The sequence below is a fragment of the Diabrotica virgifera genome, chromosome 2 (genome assembly GCF_917563875.1).
Source record: "Diabrotica virgifera virgifera chromosome 2, PGI_DIABVI_V3a".
Lineage (NCBI taxonomy): Eukaryota > Metazoa > Arthropoda > Insecta > Coleoptera > Chrysomelidae > Diabrotica > Diabrotica virgifera.
The window spans coordinates 142,810,477-142,831,661 of NC_065444.1; the positions used below are offsets into that span (position 1 = coordinate 142,810,477).

Below are 21,185 nucleotides of genomic sequence, written 5' to 3' on the forward strand. Positions count from 1 at the left end.
TAATATCACAGAACTGGTTCGTATACTAGAAGATGACTTAAAAACTATGTGTATTTGTACTTCTACATATTTGTAAATTCGTATTTTGGTGTAAATAAATGTTTTTGTAATTCTATAATTCTACTTTTTTTTTCTGTATAGATCTATTAAATTATGTACTTATAAAAATTATATTGTTCTTAAGGGTGGTTTTTAAGGGTTGAAATATTATGATATTATATCCTAAAGCATAAAACAATAATTATTTTTAGCCAATCAAAACCAAATTTTACCCATATTAAAGTTTATAACGTTTTTTATATAATTTTTGACAATCAGGGGTAGTTTACACCCCTAAAGATAATCGACGCCCTTGAGCATGTTATAGAATATGAAGTACAGTGTGATATAATCCTAATCCCAAATATTTATGTAAATCGATGCAACCGAAATTATTCTTTTAGGATAAGTAAGTTTTTATATATAGCTCCAACAAGGGTGGTTTTAAGGGTTAAAATATTATGATAGTATATCTTAAAGTATAAAACAATCATTATGTAACTAATAAGAATCAAATGTTGACAATATTAAAGTTTAAAATGTTGTTTTATAATTTTTTACAAGTAGTTTTTTTAGGGGTAGTTTTCACCCTTAAAAAACCAAAAGCGTACAACGGCTCAATATAGAAAATGAACTAGAGGGTGAAATGAGCCTAATCCCAAATTTTTGTACAAATCGATGCTGGACGAAAAAATTGCGAGGTTTTGCCATTTTTCCAGCTTCATTTCCTCGACTATTAGCTTCGACTCTATTTTAGTATCAATTTTCTAGGAAGTTCTAGAAACAAACATGTCTACAAATTCGTCACCGTGCGGTTAACTATAGTATAATATATAAAAAGAGATAATAATTCATATGAACAAAAGTATGTAACAGGATTAAACTGCCCAATTTTAAATTATTGTTAACTACCTATGCACTTTCTCTTGCGTGTTTTTTATTAATATAAACAAAAATTAAGTTCTTTATTTCACGTAAATGGTATTCTAGACAGTAGTCACATGATAGCCAATACGTCACAGGTCATACAATACAAATTACAAATACTATACATCAAATCAAAAATATCAAAAGTTCTGCGAAGTTCCTGTTCCTGAGTTGTCATTGTGAAGTGAATTGTGGAGAAATAACCTGATTTTACATAACATTAAATTATCAGTTACGTGTTGACGTGTGAGTAATACTAATAAACGTACTAAGAAAATGCCACGAAGAGGAAGAGCAGCACCAGCTCGTGCACCAGCACGGTAGGTCAATCACCAATTACTAAGTTAATATTCAAAAGCAAATATTACTTCACCAATCTGTCTACTTCTCAGAACTTTTACTTAACATTTTGTTACAGTTCAAATCTTCCCATTAGAACTCCAGCTCCTACACCTCCAGCACCAGTATATGCAGCCCCACCAGCACCAGTACCAGCACCCTCACAAGGTCCCGGGTTGTTTGGCCAAATGGCTGCTACAGCTGGAGGTGTAGCTGTAGGATCTGCTATTGGTCATACTGTAGGACATGCAGTAACAGGTATATTTGTCTTACCTTTCTTAACACGTTCTGTAATGTGGCATACATGTGAGCCACATGCTGCCTTTACCACAGAATAACTAACTACACAAAAGCAAAACTCAGGCAGAAAATGGTTACATAATTTTCATGCTCATGCCTCACATAAGTGGTGCAACCTCACTTTTGCGACTGACAGTGACTATTGTTTTTAGTTAAATTTTATATTTATATAATGTTTTATTTTATATTTTATTTATATTTTATAGTTAAATTTTATATTTCATATTTAATTAATCACTACTTGTCAAAAATATCACATCATTTGGAATGGTCTATTCCTTAGAACAGTGGTTCCCAACCTTTTATGTCTGGCGACCCACCTTCTGATGTGTTTTCATATTCGCGACCTATCCCTCACCCATGATGGCTACTAGGATACGCTACTCAGCTACTGTAAGAGCCACGCTGTGACCCACCTGACATCTGCCCATGACCCACCAGTTGGGAAACGCTGCCTTAGAACATCACGTTCTATTCTATAAGTGGTGCAAAAGGTCAAATATTTCGGTCCCAACAAAATCAATGGAAACAACAGTCAGATTCGCTTCTGTGTAGTTAGTTATTCTGTGCCTTTACCAATAAGCGGATGGCGTGCATGTATGCCATTGATTATACATGTTGTTCTGAAGCTATTTCCTTGTGGCATTTTTGTAATCAACTATTCTAAATGGGAAATAAGCCACATTTAACTAAAAAATTATTTTATCGCCAACCGTCACTAAAGTCATTCATTATTGTACTCATTTGCGGCAGTAAAGTAACACTTTATTGTACTGAAAGAAGAATTTTACTTTACCTGCCACAATTGATCAAATTAACCGAGATTCAATGTAAGTGGTCGATAGAGACCGACCGAATGTGATTTTTTTGGCCGAAGCCGAAGCCGATGCCGAAGTTCGGCCTGTAGGATACCTTCGGCCGAAGCCGAAGACGAAGCCGAAGGTGACTAAAAATATATTGTAAGTCAATGGTCGATGTTTTGCCATTAATATTTAGGTAGTCAAAATACCAGTAATCTTGAGTTTTAACAAATACCATAAAATTATTATAGTTTCTCAGAATTTTACTACGCCTACGTGAGAAATATTCAAATGAAGATCTTTGAGACATCTTGGCCTATTGTTAAAATTTATATCCTACCTACTTACCTGAAAGTTTGTAAAACATTTTAGTTTAGGTTATAAAATACATAGGGTGTAAATAATATTCAAATTATCAAAGACTCGCCGAAGCATATTGTTTACAGATTATTTATATAGTATAGTATACTGACAGAGCATTTTATTATTCCACCTTCGGCGAAACCTTCGGCTTCGTTTTGGCCGAAGCCGAATGTTGGCCGAAGGTTTAAATATTGGCCGAAGGTGGCCGAAGCCGATGCCGAAGCCGATTAATCGGTCGGTCTCTAGTGGTCGATAGCAGTAATCAATTATTTATTTGAGTGAACTTAAAATTTATTTACTTTTATTAAAAATGTTGTACATAATTTACGTTATTATTAATTAAATTTATGCCAAAAAGTGAAATTCTGTAGTATTTTGCAATTATATTCATATAAAATTAATCAAAACTACCGATTTTGTAATTATTCAATATTAATATTTATCTATCGATTAAAAATCGAAAGTGGCATGCAGAAGTCATCTGTCATCACTGTCATATTTAAAAAATTTAAGTTGAAAATTGTATTTAGTGTAATAAAAGTGTTGAAACGAATATCAAATTATAGTACAGTAGAGCTGCTTTGGAAATGGAAGAAATTACATATACGCCACCTAAGATACGCAAGAAATCGTTAGAGGAAGTTTCAGAGCTTCCAGCAAAATCCATCGAAAAATACAATAGGCAATATGACATATTTGAAGCATGGCGTGAAAAAAATAGCATTACTAATTATAGTGAAAGTGTTTTACTAGCATATTTCTCTGAATTGTCTAAAGAATATTCTCCATCAACTGTGTGGTCGTATTATTCAATGTTGAAGGCAACTTTGTCCACAAATAAAGGCATAGATATAAGCAAGTTTACGAATGTCTTGTATAATTGTACCTATGTACAAATGTTTCTGCTAAAATTTAGGAATATATTAATTTATAAGTATGTAAATAGTAATTATTTTCTTTACAATTTTTACTCACCTATTTCTTTTTTTATACCTAATATCGGCTGTGTCTAGCAAGTGGTTGCGTAGGGTAATGATGTGTATCTAGTTACGGAAGTGTTAGTACTTAGTTCAAGTCCTCTGTAAGGAAAATTTTTTTGTTTAATATTAATGGTTATTGACATACTTAGACTATTATAAGGACTTTAAAAAATGATTAAAATAATTAATCGGCTGTTGCCCAATGACGTCACCTGACAAGTCCCGACAAGTTACCCCAATGACGTCACCTCGACAAGTCGGATTGCACATTGTACAATAAAAAGATTAAACAAAATATAACTATTTATTTAGATTTTCTACGATTAAACAAGGAAAAAGCAACTCCGAAAGGCTGTTATTTTAAGTACGTCTACGTGGATACAAAGTACACACACTCTTTTTTCATTAGAAGGATGTAATTAAGTGTTAATGTTTTGTATGATTGGCGATAAAATCTTGTATGCACCACATCAGTAAAGACTCTTTATTGAACGAGTCTGATATTATGAGCCGAGCGAGCCTAGCGAGTGAGGCGAATAACAGACGAGTACTGACTTGGTACATAAATAACTATTATTAACATTTCGACCTCCATATCGGATGTCGTCAAAATACAAAATATTAATAAATTAAACAAAAATGTTGTTGCTTAGTAAATAATTCTTTTAATAATTTAATTTAATCTGACTCATTTATATCAGCAATTCAGATATATTTTAATGATTTAATTTAATCTGACTCATTTATATCAGCAATTCAGACAACTTTAATTTACTTGAGAACAGTACTTTAATTTTTATTAACAGACGATTTACTAAAAGTTAATAGTTTTCGAGATTTGAGCAAAAATGCGAAAAAAAGTTGAATTTTTTCGCTTTTGTCGCGATTTTTTCAATGTTCCGGCAAGAAATTTTGTCCGCAAACCTCATATTCGGATTCATCAGCACAAAATCCATATATAATGAAAGAAATCAAAACTACCCCAAAACTTTCCGAGTCAAAACACAATTTTATTGAATCATTAGATGAATCTGATGACATGTTTTGTAACAATCCCAAATTCTTTATGCAAATTAGAAAAAAGATCATAATCCTTCTTAGATCCTGTCATTTTGTATTTTGCATGAGCAATCTTCTTTTGAAATAATATATGTTTTAAATGAGGAGTGTACCATTTCGGAAATTTTGAGTTTTTGCATCTAGTTTTTGGTACAAATAGATTAATACAGGAATCTAACACTTCATAAAATTTATCAACGATATTATTTACAACTGTCTCATCAATAACGCTATCCCAGTCGACTGAACCTAAGTATTCATTAATAAGGATGTAATTAGCAATTTTAAAGTTAAAATAGAAATAATCATAGCTAAGAGAGTCTAAAATAATATTTCCAATAATGTCAAAGGACAAGGCTGAATGATAGCTATCACATTTTAATAAAGATTGATCAGCAATTTTTAAGTTTATGTTATTATTTATACTAGAAAAAATAAGACTAAAAAACCCCCATTACAGTTTGGTACATTATTTAATTGAAAGAGATTCAAAAATGCAAAAAAAGGTTGAATGAAATACATTCAACTTTGTTAGTAATATTTCCAATTGGTCTTGAACCATATTCATCATTTTCCCAATGAATATTTGGTAGGTTAAAATCACCAAGTAGATATACCAAACTGTACTGTGTTTAATTTTAAATACCTTCAATACAATTTACATAGTCTTCATACAATTTTAATGTAGAGTTTGGAGGTAAATGATTTTTTTAAAAAGTACGAAAAAAAAAAAAAAATGAAAAAAAAAAAAAAAAAAAATCCCATACGACACTTTTGTTTTCCAAATAAAAGTTCAACAAAAATACATTCAATGTTCTTAAATTGATGATTTACTAAAACTGAAGAAATGTCCCTATTAATAGCTATAAGAACTCCTCCAAGTCGTTCACATGAACTGGTTAAGCTTGATTTATCACAGCGGTATATCTGTACCTTGGAAGAATAAGGGCCAATCTCCAAAAATTGCGGTATTTAGCTTATGGTACCAATATTCATGTCTTTTTTCATACTTTCAGTAGTAAAGCGGCCAATCTCCTAAAATTGATCATTTAAAAAATAAACATCTGTTTTAACGGCCAATGTGCCAACTAGCTAAATTTTATAAAGGCCAATGTGTCACTTTGGCCCTTTCAATACGCAGGATAAGCTAAGCCAATGTGGAGATTGGCCCTTCTACTTGTTTCACGCACGCGGTCGCATAACCTTACTTTTATGGAAGTCGGTTGCTTCTGCTGTGTGTTTTATTTTGTGTGTCCAGCTTATAATAATTGCTTTAAATATGTATTCAGACAAGACTCGGATGATACTTGAAATGACAATGAACCAAGGTATGTAAACAATTATTATATGGAAGTAACACCATCTGCAAAATTTATTAAATTGCTGAATCAAACCTAAGTGCAATTGTTGTGAAAGATATTACCCAACTGATGCGACGTTTTCGTCAGATGAAGAGTTGGACAACTGGAATGACAGTACAGACATATATTTAACGAAGAATATAACCTGTCCTTTCATCATCCTGCTAACGACACATGTTCTAAGTGTGACAAGATTAACTTAGCTCTCAAATCCTTAGCTAGTCTAAAGGAGGTTAATGAGCAACAACAGGAAGAAAGAGCGATGCTGGAAAAACAAAAAGAGGACCATTTGCTTCTCGCAGAAAAAGCTTACTTAATGAAAGCAGCAGATAAAGAAAGTTCCAAAAGGGATGGAGCAACAGTTACAGCTTCTTTTGATTTGGAAAAGTGTTAGAAGATTTGTGTTGTCTTTACCAGAATCTATAACAAAGGTAAATTTTTACAGCGGCTCGTGCTCAGGGCAAAATAAGAACATCTACTTAATAACAATGTTTTTATTTATTTATTTATTTATTTATTGACGGGCTAAACCCTTTTTCAGTTTTTGTACAATATGTATAAAATACAGTAAGATACCTAAGCCTACAACAGTCTTTTAACATGTGTTTTAAATGATGCAGTTGAAGTATTAAATAAATCTAAATCTGTTTGGTAATTGTTCGCAGTACGTAACATTCTAGAAATAACTTCATTAAGTCCATAATTAGTAGAATGGAAATCTACAAAAAACAGGTCATTTTGTACTCTTATACAAGAAAAAGGTTCCGTAACTGAAATTAATATAAGTTTATGGAGCCTTGGCACACACACATGGAAGCAGATACAATTCATGCCTCAATTGAGAGGCAAAAAAGAAAACTACAATGGACATTGAGGTACCACATGACTGGTGCAATTTCATTAGGAGTGTACAGAGAAAATCCGCTTTAAATGTCCTCGAAATGAATCAAACTGATTTTCTAAATTTTGGCGTGGTATTGACTAACAAGCTTGTTCACAGGAAAAAGAACGAAAAAGGTGAAGTAATACCATGGTTTCAAATCAAGTAGCTAAAATTCACCAAAGAGGCATTTGTTTTTTTCTATAGTACGAACTTCGATGCCACGAAATTCAAAAAAGTTGATCTTAGGAGAGGATCACTTCGAAAACGAGAAAGCAAAATAGATTTTTTATTAGCGCCCATTAATAGCGAACCTCTACCATTACCTGAACCTAAAGTAAAAGCCTTAAGGAACTATTGCCCTACATCAGTCAATACAATAGACGATTTTCTGAAGAAATTAGCTATTCTGAAGGAAACTTAGATGATTTTCCAGCACACGAAGAAGATTATTTTTCTTATTCTAACTGCTAAAAATAATAGTGTTTTGTTCTTTATCATTATTTTTTATTATTATTATTATTATTAATAATACCCATACTTTGTAAACCTAGAACTTTCTCTTGAATACATTTTATTAGTAATCGAAATTATGATTTCATTAACCATGTGAAGTCAAGAGAGTGAGTGACACAGATGCATAAAAAAAGGGCCATAGTCCAAACCAAATTATTATACGCTAAATTGGAAAAGGCCAATATCCACCTATTTGTACTAAATTTTGAAAAAAAAATTCACACCACTAATGGTCCTTGCTATACAAATACAGCTGCAATAAAATAAAACCTGTATGTAAAATAAATAACATTTGTACTAAATTTTGAAAAAAAAAAATTCACACCACTAATGGTCCTTGTTATACAAATACAGCTGCAATAAAATAAAACCTGTATGTAAAATACCCTACACATCAAAGAAACATGAAACGTAAATTACGTTTCATGGAAATAAAACACTGCTAAACAAATATACGTCCGGCCATTTATGAAACTCTCCGAAAATAAAAATGTGTCATGAGCATGAATCACACTCGTTTCATTGGTAGGCGGACTTTGAGATTTGTTAAGCAGTGTTTTATTTTCATGAAACATGTTTCACGTGTCATGTTTCATGTTTTTCATTTTATGTTTCTTTGGTGTGCGACTTGCCTAAGGAAGATAACGAATTTTAAGAGCGAGAAACCTAATACGTAGAATTACTCAAAAGTAAGAAATTGGACTTTAGCCCTTCTTCTTCCAAGGTACAGATATATTGTATTGTGAGATGCCTAGTTCATTACTCTCTATACTATCACATAATGAGGTTTCAGTAAATGCCAGTATATCATAATTATTCGCTGTTACTGATTCAGAGAGGGTATTTAGTTTTGTCCGTAGTCCTCTAACATTTTGATAATAGACACTGTAATAGCCATTTGATTATAATTTGTTGTGGAAATGCTGGGCTTCAGTATAGAAACTTGTCACGTGGACCTCCAACATTTTGACAACAAATATTTAGTTTGGCAGAATTGACACTACCTAAAAGTCATTCATTTGTACTTGAACTGCCTGCATTGCGAGACAGTCGAGGAGGTCTTGACACAAACTCTCTAGCTGTGACCCTAGCAGGCCATACATCTGGCTGCCGCATAGCTTCAAAGAATGATTGACGAATACCAATTTTAAAAGAACAATAGTAATCATTAGATGTCAATGCCTTAACTGAAAAATCTTTCTTCAACAAGGAATGTTTTTTTACTATGTAATCACACACCTGATGCTCAGATACACCAGGGCTAATATTATTTAAGTGAATAAATCTCATTCGCTCAACTCCGGCAAAATCAGCATCAGCAACGGTACCAACAACCTCTGCAAAAGTGGAACGTGAAACGTTGTTTTTATGATTAACATTGGGTGGTTTCTTTAAACTAGTAGTCCTATATTTAGCTTTTCCATGTATGGAATCAGTTGGAATCCCGAGACATTTTCGGAGAATACAGGTGGTGCCGGTGGTGGACAAGGAACTGAAGGGGATAGTACACCAGTGTCCTTAGCCAGCGATGTCGCGTTCATGTTTAACAAGGACATTGAACCGCTACACCCATTTAATGTATGAATCATCTGAATATTGCTCTCACGAAGTATAACAATCTCATTTTTCAACTCTTCAACTGATTTTTGATAGCCAGCGTTCATCGAATCTAGTAAAGCCTCAAAGTGCTTTTGGAGCGCCTGAAACTTACTATCAATAGCAGGATTGAGACTGGTTGCAGATGATTGACAGTTATCACATTCAAACTTCAATTTTCTAGTGCTAGCAAGTTGCAAAACTCTTATTTCCGTTGAGCTAATCCCAGAACATGATTGACAAAACTGGGTATTAGAGAGATCGCATCTAATTGTTTTATTAAATTCTTCTTTAGATAATTCATTCTGGCACAAAAAACAACTCACGTTAATCGAAAATATATAAATATAAATATTAATCCTGATCACGGAGTAGTAGCCACTTCATAAAAATTACAACGTTTCCAAAACAAATTAACCTTATCAGCACAGGTTTTAATGTTAATTACTTTAGTTAAAAAAAGTTACACTAACAATTATAATAAAATAAATTCGCTGATTTCAGATTTCACAAATTATGTCCACACAAATTTTTTACTAATACATTAAACACAAACTGCAGATTTTTATGCATCTACAGATATGAATTTCAGCCAATAATTCGGTGTTTTTCTCAACTAAAGACCACAAAAACATGTAAACAACAAAAACGTGTGTTCTCTATGCGGCCTTCAGTGGACAACTATAAATGGATATCTGTTGGACAATAAAGCTATTATTATTTTCCAGATTTAGCCATACGGCTCACACTCCCTCTAAGGGGAAAATTGACTCATCCCAGATACCTACGGTATCAAAATAATTATTGAGCTCTGGTGGGACTCTTTCCATGTTATCGAGTCCTAGGTGACTTGGTATGCAGGTGTATCTCCCTAAAATTTTCGTACACTTCTGGCCGTTGCGAGTAGTACAGCTTTTTGCATGGTCATGGTCTTATAAAGATGTTCATTCAGACCCAGCTTTTGATGCTTTCGAGGAGTGTCTTCGGAATGACTCCAGTAGTAGGCATAATAATCGGTATTGTCTGGGTACTTTGCATTCTCCATTGTCTCCGTATTTGAATTTCCAGATCTCTGTACTTGGCGATCTTTTCAGTAAATTTACTACGTAGATTATTGTTGTTAGGTATCGCCACATCAATTAGTGTTGTTTGTCTTGTTAATTTATTAACTAGTACGAGATCTGGTCTATTATGTGCCACTGTTTTGTCTGTGAGCACAGTGCGGTCCCAGTATAGCTTGTAGTTGCCATCCTCAAGCATACTCTCAGGGACGTATTGATAATATGGGAGATGGTCCGTTTGGAGAAGTCCCAGTTTGATAGCTATCTCTTGATGAATGATCTTTCCAACTGAGTCATGCCGTTCCTTGTATTCAGTTGCAGCAAATGTCTGGCAGCCCCCTGTAATATGCTGGATGGTTTCTTGGGCTTGACATCCATATCGGCATCTATCGTTTTGAACCTGAGAGTCTTTGACGATATATTTCAGGTAATTTCTGGTTGGTATAACCTGATCTTGAATGGCCAGTAATGAACCCTCCGTTTCAGGGAACATCTTTCCTGATGTAAACCAATATTTCGACGCTGTATTGTTAAAATAAGTTCTTAAATTAGCAATTTGTTTGTCTAATTGCTCACCTATATCCATAAGTCCTCTTCCCCCTAAATTCCGTGGTAATGTCGTTCTTTCTACTGCACTTTTGGGATGGTGTTTTTGTGCCCTTGTGAGGTGCGTTCTTACTTTTCGCTGAAGATTTTCTATGTCCGTTTTTGTCCACTTAACAATGCCAAATGAGTAGCTAAGTGCGGAACAAGCGTAGGTGTTTACTGCCTTAACAAATTTCTACTGTTAAGGTGTGAACGAAGCAGCTGTTTTACCCTTCGTATAAACTCCGCAGTTCTCTCAGTTTTCATTTGCTTATGGTCAATTTTCCGCGCTTGCTTTACTCCATGACCTCGATGTTCTGGCCATTTTGCATATCGAATCCTCCAAGCTGTACTTTTTCTCTGACTATATTTAAAACACGGCATTTAAAACTTGTCTAGTCCGAAGTGCATACTAACGTCATTTGAAAAGGATTCTACAGTTCTTAGCATCTCATCTAGTTGGTTTCGAGTGGAAGCCATTAATTTCAAATCATCCATATACAACAGATGATTAAGCTTCGCCACCACATTGTTGTTATTTTTGATGCTAAAACATGCGCCAGTGGAGTTCAATAGCTGAGATAGTGGGTTCATAGCTAGACAGAACCACAGTGGACTTAAGAAATCTCCTTGGAACAGGCCCCGGCTGATTGCGATATTTTCAGTTTCGATGTTATTTTCACCAGGTATTTGAAGGTGAATTAATTCTAGTCTTCCACTCTGTCATTATATGCTGTAAAAAGGTCACTATATTATCATCGACTTTATATATTCTCAATATATCTATAAGCCATTCATGCTGCACTGAGTCAAAGGCCTTCTTGTAATCAATGAAGGCAGTAAATAAGTTCCTCTTTTTGGAATATGCTTGATTAGAAATGACTGAGTGGATGGTAAGCTGTTCTTTGCAACCCATGGAACCCTTAGCGCATCCTTTCTGTTCAGGCTCTATGATATTGTTCAGTGCACAGTGTTGGTAGATACGCCGGGCTACACAGGGTGTGACCAATTTATACAAAGTTGGAAGACAAGTAATTGGGCGGTATTTGGCTGGATCTTGGGTGTTATTTTGATCCTTCGGTATTAAATAAGTGGATCCCTGAGTTAGAAATAATGGTGTTTCCTTCGGATTAGAAATAACATTATTAATTAGTGTTGATAAGCAATCATGAACACTCCAAAACTTCTTAAGCCAGAAGTTTTGAACTCCGTCTGGTCCAGGAGATTTCCAGTTATGAAGCTCTTTGATGATATTTGAGACTTCTTCAGTGGTGAAGGGTTCGTAGAGAGTAGTAGTGTAGTGTTGGCAGTTCTGTGTCGTATCTTCTATCCATCCAGCATTGTTGTTAAGAGCAGATGGTGTGGAAAGTTGATTTCCCCAAAACTCATGAATTTCTTCTTGGCTTGGGTAAGACTTATCGAGATTTTCTACGGTGGAATTGAGTTTTCGATAGAAGGCTTTCTCAGCAGTCTCAAAAAGGACATTGTCGGATTTTCGGTTGTTACTCACTTTGTACCTTCTTAGTCGTCCTGAATAAACGGAGAGTTTTTGTTTTAATGTATCCAGGACGCCTAACCTTTGGATCGAAAGTTCCGAATGGAGGTGAGGTCGAATCCCACTAGGGTCAGGAATTTTTTCATTTATTATTAATAGGTGAAAATAGTTTCTGTCCTTGTGGGATCGGTACTCACCGGAGGGACCGCAGACTTCTTCATGTACCATGTCCTTTCAGAACGGTGGTTACCGTCATAGCTATCTTAATTTTATTCACTGCCACCCTAAATAGCATGCTTGTATCAACACCATACCAATCTCGCAAGTTCTTCAACCATGAGGTTCTTCTTCGTCCTGGACTGCGTTTGCCTGCTATTTTTCCTTGCATAATATTTTGTAGCAACCTATATTTGGGACCTCTCATTACATGTCCGAAGTACTCCAGCTTTCTCTGCTTGATGCTTTTTATGATGTCAGTAGTCTTGTTGAGACGTTCTAGTCTTGTTGAGACGTTCTAGTATTGTGGAGTTTCGAATCTTCTCCACCCAGGAAACTTTTAAAATTCTTCTATAGCACCACATTTCGAAAGCCTCAAGGCGATTTAGATCGATTTTATTCACAGTCCAGGACTCGACACCATAAAGTAAGACCGAGAACACGTAGCAGCGAAGTAGGCGGATCCTCAATGCCAATTTTAGGTCTCTGTTACATAACACCTTGGACATCCTTCTAAAAGCGGCTCTAGCCTGCTCTATCCTCGATCTAATTTTGCCGTGACTTTCTGCGTTACAATTTAGTTGCTGTCCAAGGCACACGATTTTATCAACTTGCTCAAGTTTGGTATTATTTACATATATAGACGGTTTTATATGCTGCTGTTTACTTATTACGAGTATTTTGGTTTTCCGTATGTTCAGATCCAGACCTGCTTCCCTACAACTCTCAACGAAACTATCAAGTAGTGTTTGCAGATTTTCTTGACTAGAAGCTAGGAGTACTGTATCATCCGCATATCGCAAATTATTGATGACTTCACCGTTCACAAGTATTCCTTCTTGTTTTTCAGAAAGAGCTTTTCTGAAAATTCTTTCGGAGTAAACGTTGAAAAGCAGTGGTGACAAGAGGCATCCCTGCCGTACTCATCTTTTAATATTAAGAGCCTGTGATTCCACACCATCTACTAAAACTGATGTTGTTTGATTCCAATATAAATTTGCAATTATTCGAATATATCTGCCGTCCAAGCCTATGTCTTTTAGAGCTTCGATCAATATAGAGTGCTTAACACGATCAAATGCCTTTTGGAAGTCAATAAAACAACAGTATATATCTACAGATATATCTCGACATCTTTGAGCAAGTACGTTCATTCCAAACAATGCCTCTCTCGTTCCAAACCCGTTACGGAAACCAAACTGTGTGTCATCCAGGTATTCCTCGCATTTATTGTAGATACGACCATGTATTACCTTCAGAAAAATTTTCAATAAATGGTTTAACAAACTGATGGTTCTATAATTAGCACAGGTTTTTGCTGTTGCCTTCTTAGGTAGAGCTATAAACAGTGAATTAGACCAGCCATTAGGAAGTTGTCCGCTGGTATAAATGGTATTGAAAAACGAAGTTATAGCCTCTAAAACATTGCTATCATTTATTTTTTTTTAACATCCCATTTATTTACAATCTGTAATAATGATTACAATAAGTAAATTGTTTAACAATTAAAAGAGACTTGCAGGAGACTGTCCAGTGACAATAACCTATAAAATCATAATTTTAGTACATAACAAAATTATTTGTGACTAATAAATAAAACCCTATAAATAAAACTCTATAATAAATAAAATATTTTTGAAAATTTAAAATTTAAAATCTTGTTCGTAGATCGCTTGGAGTGTGGCGCTTTAACCTTCTGTTTGCCTGGGGTCTCATTAGGTTCTTCGCTAGCCTGTTGGGGTGGTTTTGTAGTCGGATGTCGTATTTTTGGGCGTAACTGGCAATTTCTTCTTTGACAGTCTTCATTTGGAGATCACGATTGATGTGTTCATTGGGCATGTACCACGGTGCATTTGTGATAATGCGCAAGGTTTTCGATTGGAATCTCTCCAGGATGTCGATATTGGATCTCGACGCAGATCCCCACAGTTGGATACCATAGCTCCATATTGGCTTAATCACTGCCTTGTATACTAAAATTTTATTGTACAAACTCAGTTGTGACCTTTTTCCTATCAGCCAGTACATTTTATTGAGTTTCAGACCCAACTGTTTTCTTTTCGTGAATATGTGTTTCTTCCACGTTAATCTGCGGTCCAAGTGCATACCTAGGTATTTTACGTCATCCTTTTGTTGTAGTACTTGATTATTTATTGAGACTGTTGGGCACGTATCTTTTCGATTAGTGAACGTTATATGTACTGACTTGCTTTCGTTACTTTAATTCGCCATGTTTGTAACCAGATATTTATACTGTCGAGATTTGTCTGGAGCAGTTGCGAGGCGATGTACGGGTTTGAGTGAGCTGCAATGATTGCTGTGTCATCTGCATATGTGGCTGTGATGATGTTTTGGCTTGTAGGAAGATCTGCTGTGTAGAGTAGGTAGAGAACTGGTCCAAAAACACTACCCTGAGGTACTCCAGCGTTGATTGGATATAAGTTAGTGCACTGATCTTTAACTTTTACAAGGAAATGGCGGTCGGAGAGATAGGACTTGAGGATTAGAAAGTAGTTGAGAGGAAGGACTTTTCTTATTTTGTATAGCAAGCCAGTGTGCCAGACTTTATCAAAAGCCTGCGAGACATCCAAAAAGGCTGCAGAGTAGTATTGCTTCTCTTCTAAGGCTTTGTTTATGGAATTGCAGACTCGATGAATTTGCTCGGTGGTAGCATGTTGTTGTCTAAATCCAAACTGGTGGTTGGGTATTAGCTGCTTTTCCACGAGGATTGGCTGTAATCTGTCTAGTAAGAGTTTTTCAAAAACCTTTGACATCACTGAAAGTAGACTGATAGGTCTATAGGACTTAACTTCTTCTACAGGCTTGCCTGGTTTGGGTATTAAGATGATTTGTGCCACTTTCCACAAAAGGGGATAGTAACCAGTTCTTAAGATTGCGTTAAAAATCTGTGTCAAATATTGCACGCCTTTCTTGGGAAGTTCTTTTAAAATTCTTGCAGTAATTAAGTCGAACCCCGGGGACTTCTTCGGATTCATATCTGTTTGGATTTTGTTGAAAACTTGTTTGGCTGTGAATTTCTCCAACGGTGCTTCTAGTTGGTATGGATATTCTAAATACAATTGAATATTATCTTCTGCATCAGAGTTGTTGTTTTGGGCATGTGGTTGGAACACTTCCTCCAGGTATTTGGCAAAGACTGTAGCTTTTTCGTTGTTACTTTTAGCCCATCGTCCGTTACTGGCCCGGATAGGCGGATTAGAGAGTTGTGGTCTGTTAATCTTTCGTGTTGCCTTCCATAGCGAGTATTCGGAGGTTTCCGTAGCAGATAGATTTTGTAGATATTGTTTTATGTCGTTGTTTTTATTGTTGTTTAACAAAGTTTTTAGTCGCGCTGTAGCTTGGTTTAATCTATTTTTATCCTGGGGTGCACGGGTTCTTTGCCATACTTTCCTTAGTCTTCTTTTTTCTGCGATTTTTTCTTTTATTTCATTGGGTAAATCTTTGTGTATGATTGTTCTTGGTTGTTTAGGTGTTGACTGCCAGCCAGCTTCCTGAATTATCCTATTTAATTGATTTACTGCTTCGTCAATTTCGCCATCCGATTTTAGTGGGATGTTTAGGTCCAGTCTCTCATCAAGGATAGCCCGGAATTGAATCCAATTGGTATATTTACTACTTAGATATGGTGGAGGTTGTGTTTCGAGGATATTCGTAGATATCATGACCAAGACAGGAGAGTGGTCGGATGAAGGATCGAAACAAGGTTGTGCTGTCTGGGATTCAAGTGGTATTCCTTTAGTCACACAGAAATCAACCAAATCTGGAATTTTGTTTGTGTCTGTGGGCCAGTATGTGGGTTCGCTAGTAGATATGTATTTAAGGTTGTTGGTTTCCATTGCCATGTATAATTGCCTACCTTTCGGAGTTATTAGCCTGGATCCCCAGTGAGTGTGTTTTGAGTTATAATCGCCGCCTTCTAGAAACCTGTTTCCAAGTGTGTTGAAGAATTCTTGGTATTGATTTTTGGCTATAGTATGTCGTGGTGGACTATATATTGCAGTTACTGTTAAAGGACCGTTCCAGTCTTCTATGCTAATACTTGTTGCTTGTATATAGTCTCTTTTAAACTTATTTAACTCCTGGTGTTTTATAGATGACTTAATTTTGATTGCAGTTCCTCCATGTGCAGTGCCATCTGGATGTTTGGTGTTATATATTGCATAGTTGGGAATTCTCAGATAGCTTCTATTTGTAAAGTGTGTTTCAGATATTAACATTATGTCGATGTTGTGTATTGGTATAAAAGCTTTAACTTCTTGAGCATGATTTGTTAGCCCGTTGGCATTCCAAATAGCTATTTTTAAGAATTTGATCATTTTGTTAATTTAGTGACGACGGTGGTGAGAAGGTTTAACAGTGTACCCATTTGTTCCATCAGGACTTTTAACATATTCTTTAGTTCAGCCATGTCATTTGAGGCGGGAGTATTGGTAGTAATTACTTCTGTTTGGTTTGTATTACTATTCGTAATTTGTTGTGAGTTATTAACGATTTGGGCGTAGGTAACTCCTGCTTGGACATGTTGTGCATGATTAATTGGCATGCTAGGCCTGGGTCTAATCGTTGGGAATTTTTTCGTTTGTAGCTCCTTGTATACCCTGCAACCTTTGTAGTTTGCTGGGTGGTCTCCCTCGCAGAGTACACACTTGACGTTGGCACTTCTTTCTTTATTAGTGCATTGCTCTGTTGCATGATCCCCTGTGCACTTTACACATCGTGGTCTAAGGTGGCAGTATGATTTGGTATGTCCGTATCGTTGACATCTAGAACATTGTGGTATCTCTCTTTTCTGGTACGGTGGTTCAATTTTAATCTTATGGTTTAATACAGCGGTTCTCAATCTTTTTGGGTCATGTACCACCAAATACTTTTTATTATTTTTGGTACCACCTAACTGAAATACATATCTAAGTAGGTGATCTAATTAACTATAATAGTGGTACTGATTTTGGCTGTTTTTGCGTTTTGTGTACCACCTCAAAAAATGAAATGTACCACCAGTGGTACATGTACCACAGATTGAGAACCGCTGGTTTAATAGGAACTCAATGTCATATATATTTCTATTATTATCAGAAGGTTCCAAGTCGTCGAAAAATAGTGATAGCTGATCTTTAGTTTTAGGGTGTTTGATGTTCCAAATGTTTCTAACAGTGTGGCCTTTCTCTTCTATTTCCTTTTTTATAAGATTTTTGTCCATCGAGTAATGCATGTTCTTAAGAACAACCCTGAAACTGCGCTCGTTTTTTATTTGATAAGTATGAAACTCTGTCTTTTTTTCCGATAGGGCTTTTGTTATTGTACTATAGTAGTCAGCAGATTTTGGCTGAAGATTAACTTTTAGCTAAGAACTTTTAATTCGTAATTATTTTCAGCAATTTGGTTTAGTAATTCAATAAGTGGGGGTATGTGTTTAACCCCCTTAATAAATATTGGAGGCGGTTTGGTTATTTTCTCTTTTTCACTTGTGCTTTCATTTTCATTTATTTCATCATCTTTTGACTCGCTATTTAGTGCCTCGAATCTGTTAGAAGTGGTAGTCGGCGAGTTCAGCCAGTAATCGTTTATTTTTGTTTGCTTTACAATTCTTTTGTCTGGACTAGTTCGATGTCTTTTGTTGGAGTTTTCGACTGTTTTCCATTCGGTTTGATTTAATGAGGTGGAAGGTGGGTTAGTATATTGGGGTTGCTTTAAGGGTTGAGAGTAAGATGTGTTTAATGGTTGAGAAATTTGCATATTACCTTGTAATTGTTGATCAGTGCACATTTGGTATTTTGGAGCGTACGCCACTGGCTGCTGACTAGTACCCATTGCGTCGCATTGCATAGGTTCGTTAGATTGCAGAATATTCCGATTTATCGCCGTCGAAGCGGAATCCATTTTCGCTTTTTGGGTCCCATTAACAATCGTTTAATTTGTTTCACCACAAAAACTGGATTTTTATTTTTGTATTTATATTTAACTATAGATAAGCAAACTGGTAATATCGACTGTCTCGTTCGAAATTCAAACAAAGACTATCATTTATAAGCTTGTATATTTCAGTTGGAATTTCATCAGGACCAGTTGCTCTGCCATCTTTTGATGATTGTATGGCTTTTATTACCTCAGAGCGTGTTGTTAGGGGTCCGTCGCAGTTAGTAATATCGGGTGGTGAACTACTCCTATCGTCTTCGAATAGGTTCGTAACGTAATTTTCCCATTCTTTAAGTTTGTCCTCTACTTCAAATATTACTTTACCATGTTCATCTTGTAGCCATGCATTTTGTTTCTTATTGAAGATACCAGACGCTTCTTTCATTTTTTTATACATGTTAAACGTGTCATATTTGTTTTCAAGTTCTTCAATGTCTTGACACTGTTTGGCTAGATGTTGTCTCTTTGCTTCTCGTATTTCACGTCGAATTTCTTTTTGTATGCTGTTATAAAGTGTTTCGTTGTTTTTCGCTAATCGCCGTTGTTCCATCAAATCCAATATGTCTTCTGTCATCCAAGCCTGCTTTTTTAGCTTTGACCTGCCTTGTAAATTTCTCACACAGATTTCTTTTACTGTTGTTACGATTTTATTTAAGCCCTCATCGACATTCTCACCGATATTTTCCCAAATTAAATTTTTGTCCAGTTGGCTTTGAACCGATTCCTTAACTTTCTCGTCTTGTAATTGGGCTGTATCAATATTTTTGCGAGACTTCTTTTTGATCATCTTTTTAAACTTTAATTGGGTTACAGCTACTATGGGATTGTGATCAGACCCAATGTCAGCACCTGGATAAGTTTTAACTGATTTGATGCAGTTTCTAAATCGACTTTTTATTAGAATAAAGTCGATTTGGTTCCTAATAATTTTGTCCTCTGTTTCTGCATTTGACTTCCAGGTATAGAGTCCTCTCGTTGGTAGTTTAAAGTGAGTATTCGATATAATGAAATCTTGTTCTTGACATAACTGAACAAGTCTATCTCCACGTTCGTTTCTGTTTCCCAAGCCACTGTTGCCGACTTTAGCGTTAAAATCTCCAAGGACTATGGTATTTTCTACTGCTTTGACAAGATCTAGAGCATCAGTAAGATCTTTGTAAAATGATTCTAATTTGTCTTCATCACTGGATGATGGTGGGCATAGACCTGAATTACATTGGTAATGAACGGCTTTGAACTAAATTTTACTAGCATTACTCTGTCAGATATGGGGATATAAGTTAATACTGATTAAGCTAAGTGTTTTGCTACTACGATTGCAACTCCATTACAGTCGGAAAAATGAAAGAATACCCATGAACGAACATATAAAACACGCTGTATTTTCCTGTCACCGTGTCTCAAAGAAAATTGCTAAGTGCAGGTACATGTAATAATAATTATCACATGTACTTGCGCTGGCCAATTTTTTGTGTGACACGGTGCCAGGAAAATACAGCGTGATTTATATGTTCGTTCATGGGTATTCTTTCATTTTTCCTACTGTATAGTGATTGGCATCGGTATTTCCGGCATGGTACACTTGATAGCCATCTACGTCACATACTCCTGATTCCGGCCACCGCATTTCCCTTATTCCGAGGATGCTGATTTGCATTCTTTTCATTTCTTTTATGGCATTATATATTTTACCTGACCCAAACATGCTTCTGACGTTCCATGTGGCTATTTTGCAAGGATTTCGCATATTAACGACCTGAGAGGCCCTGCAGTCTTGAGATTGTCCTCTCTTGCCGAATCTTGGGTTCCGAGATCCATGATCATTAATGTTTTGACTTAAATTATTTACAGCCATGATAGTTAAAACTAGGAGTGCCAAAAGGCCTTTAATGCAGTAGTTCTCCTTTGCTTTCTGCATCCTTATGCAGTTGACTAATTTATAGTTCTTCCGCCTTCGGAATCAATTTCTCAATTCCAGGACAAAAGAGTGCCCTACCACTTACCAACTCGTCCGCCCGAAGCCGTTGGTCAGTAAGTGGGGGGATTGCTTATACCGGCAATCACTCGGACGCCAGAGCCTCGTTTGTTGTCAAGCAGGATGCACCGGATGATCAGAGTCAAGATCACACGGGCAGCTGAGGTTGACATTTTGATTGGAGAGGCTATATATTGCGCATCACAATCCCTTACATCCTAGGACCGCAGCAACGGACCGCAGACGTTCGGATACAATTAGCGTCTCTTTGCAAAGACAATGACGTCGACTTTGCAAAGTAACAAAACACTTACTCAACACACACACTACACATTACACCTGAGTTAGTGATAATTTATACAATTACGTGGCTAAAGGTTCTAGTTCTAAACCAAGGCCAGAATCAGAGAAAAAAAATGTATCCAGGCACTGTTGGGCTGTGTTGTTTTCTGGATCATATCTTGAGTGTCTTGCAGTACTCAGTATTATTTCTTCAGCTCTCCTGACGACTTTTCTACTTCTTACACCTCGTATATATTCGGTGACTTGACCAATATTCCTACGCAGTAATTCAATCTTTCCGAGCAGTCTTTTTTCCCAGGGTGCAATTCTGTTACCAGTCCTTCCGTTGTTAGTACCCCGTCGAGTTCTGATCTTAATGCCCATTACATTAGCAATTGCTGTTGCTGCACGGTAGATTAGCATGTGCAAATATTCTAATGTGTGGGCTTCTACGACATAATTGGGTAGGACTTC

The 21,185-nt window shown here is 35.9% G+C and overlaps 1 protein-coding gene across 1 annotated transcript in view; it reads left to right on the forward strand.

Moving 5' to 3' along the window:
• Positions 1-893: 893 nt before the first annotated feature.
• Positions 894-21,185, forward strand: part of LOC126879649 (coiled-coil-helix-coiled-coil-helix domain-containing protein 10, mitochondrial) — a 104,060-nt gene continuing 83,768 nt past the window's right edge. The window contains exons 1-2 of the mRNA XM_050642837.1: positions 894-1,286; positions 1,385-1,563. Of these exons, the coding sequence (XP_050498794.1) occupies positions 1,243-1,286; positions 1,385-1,563 (223 nt within the window). The 5' untranslated portion in view covers positions 894-1,242. The remainder of the gene's footprint in view (positions 1,287-1,384; positions 1,564-21,185) is intronic.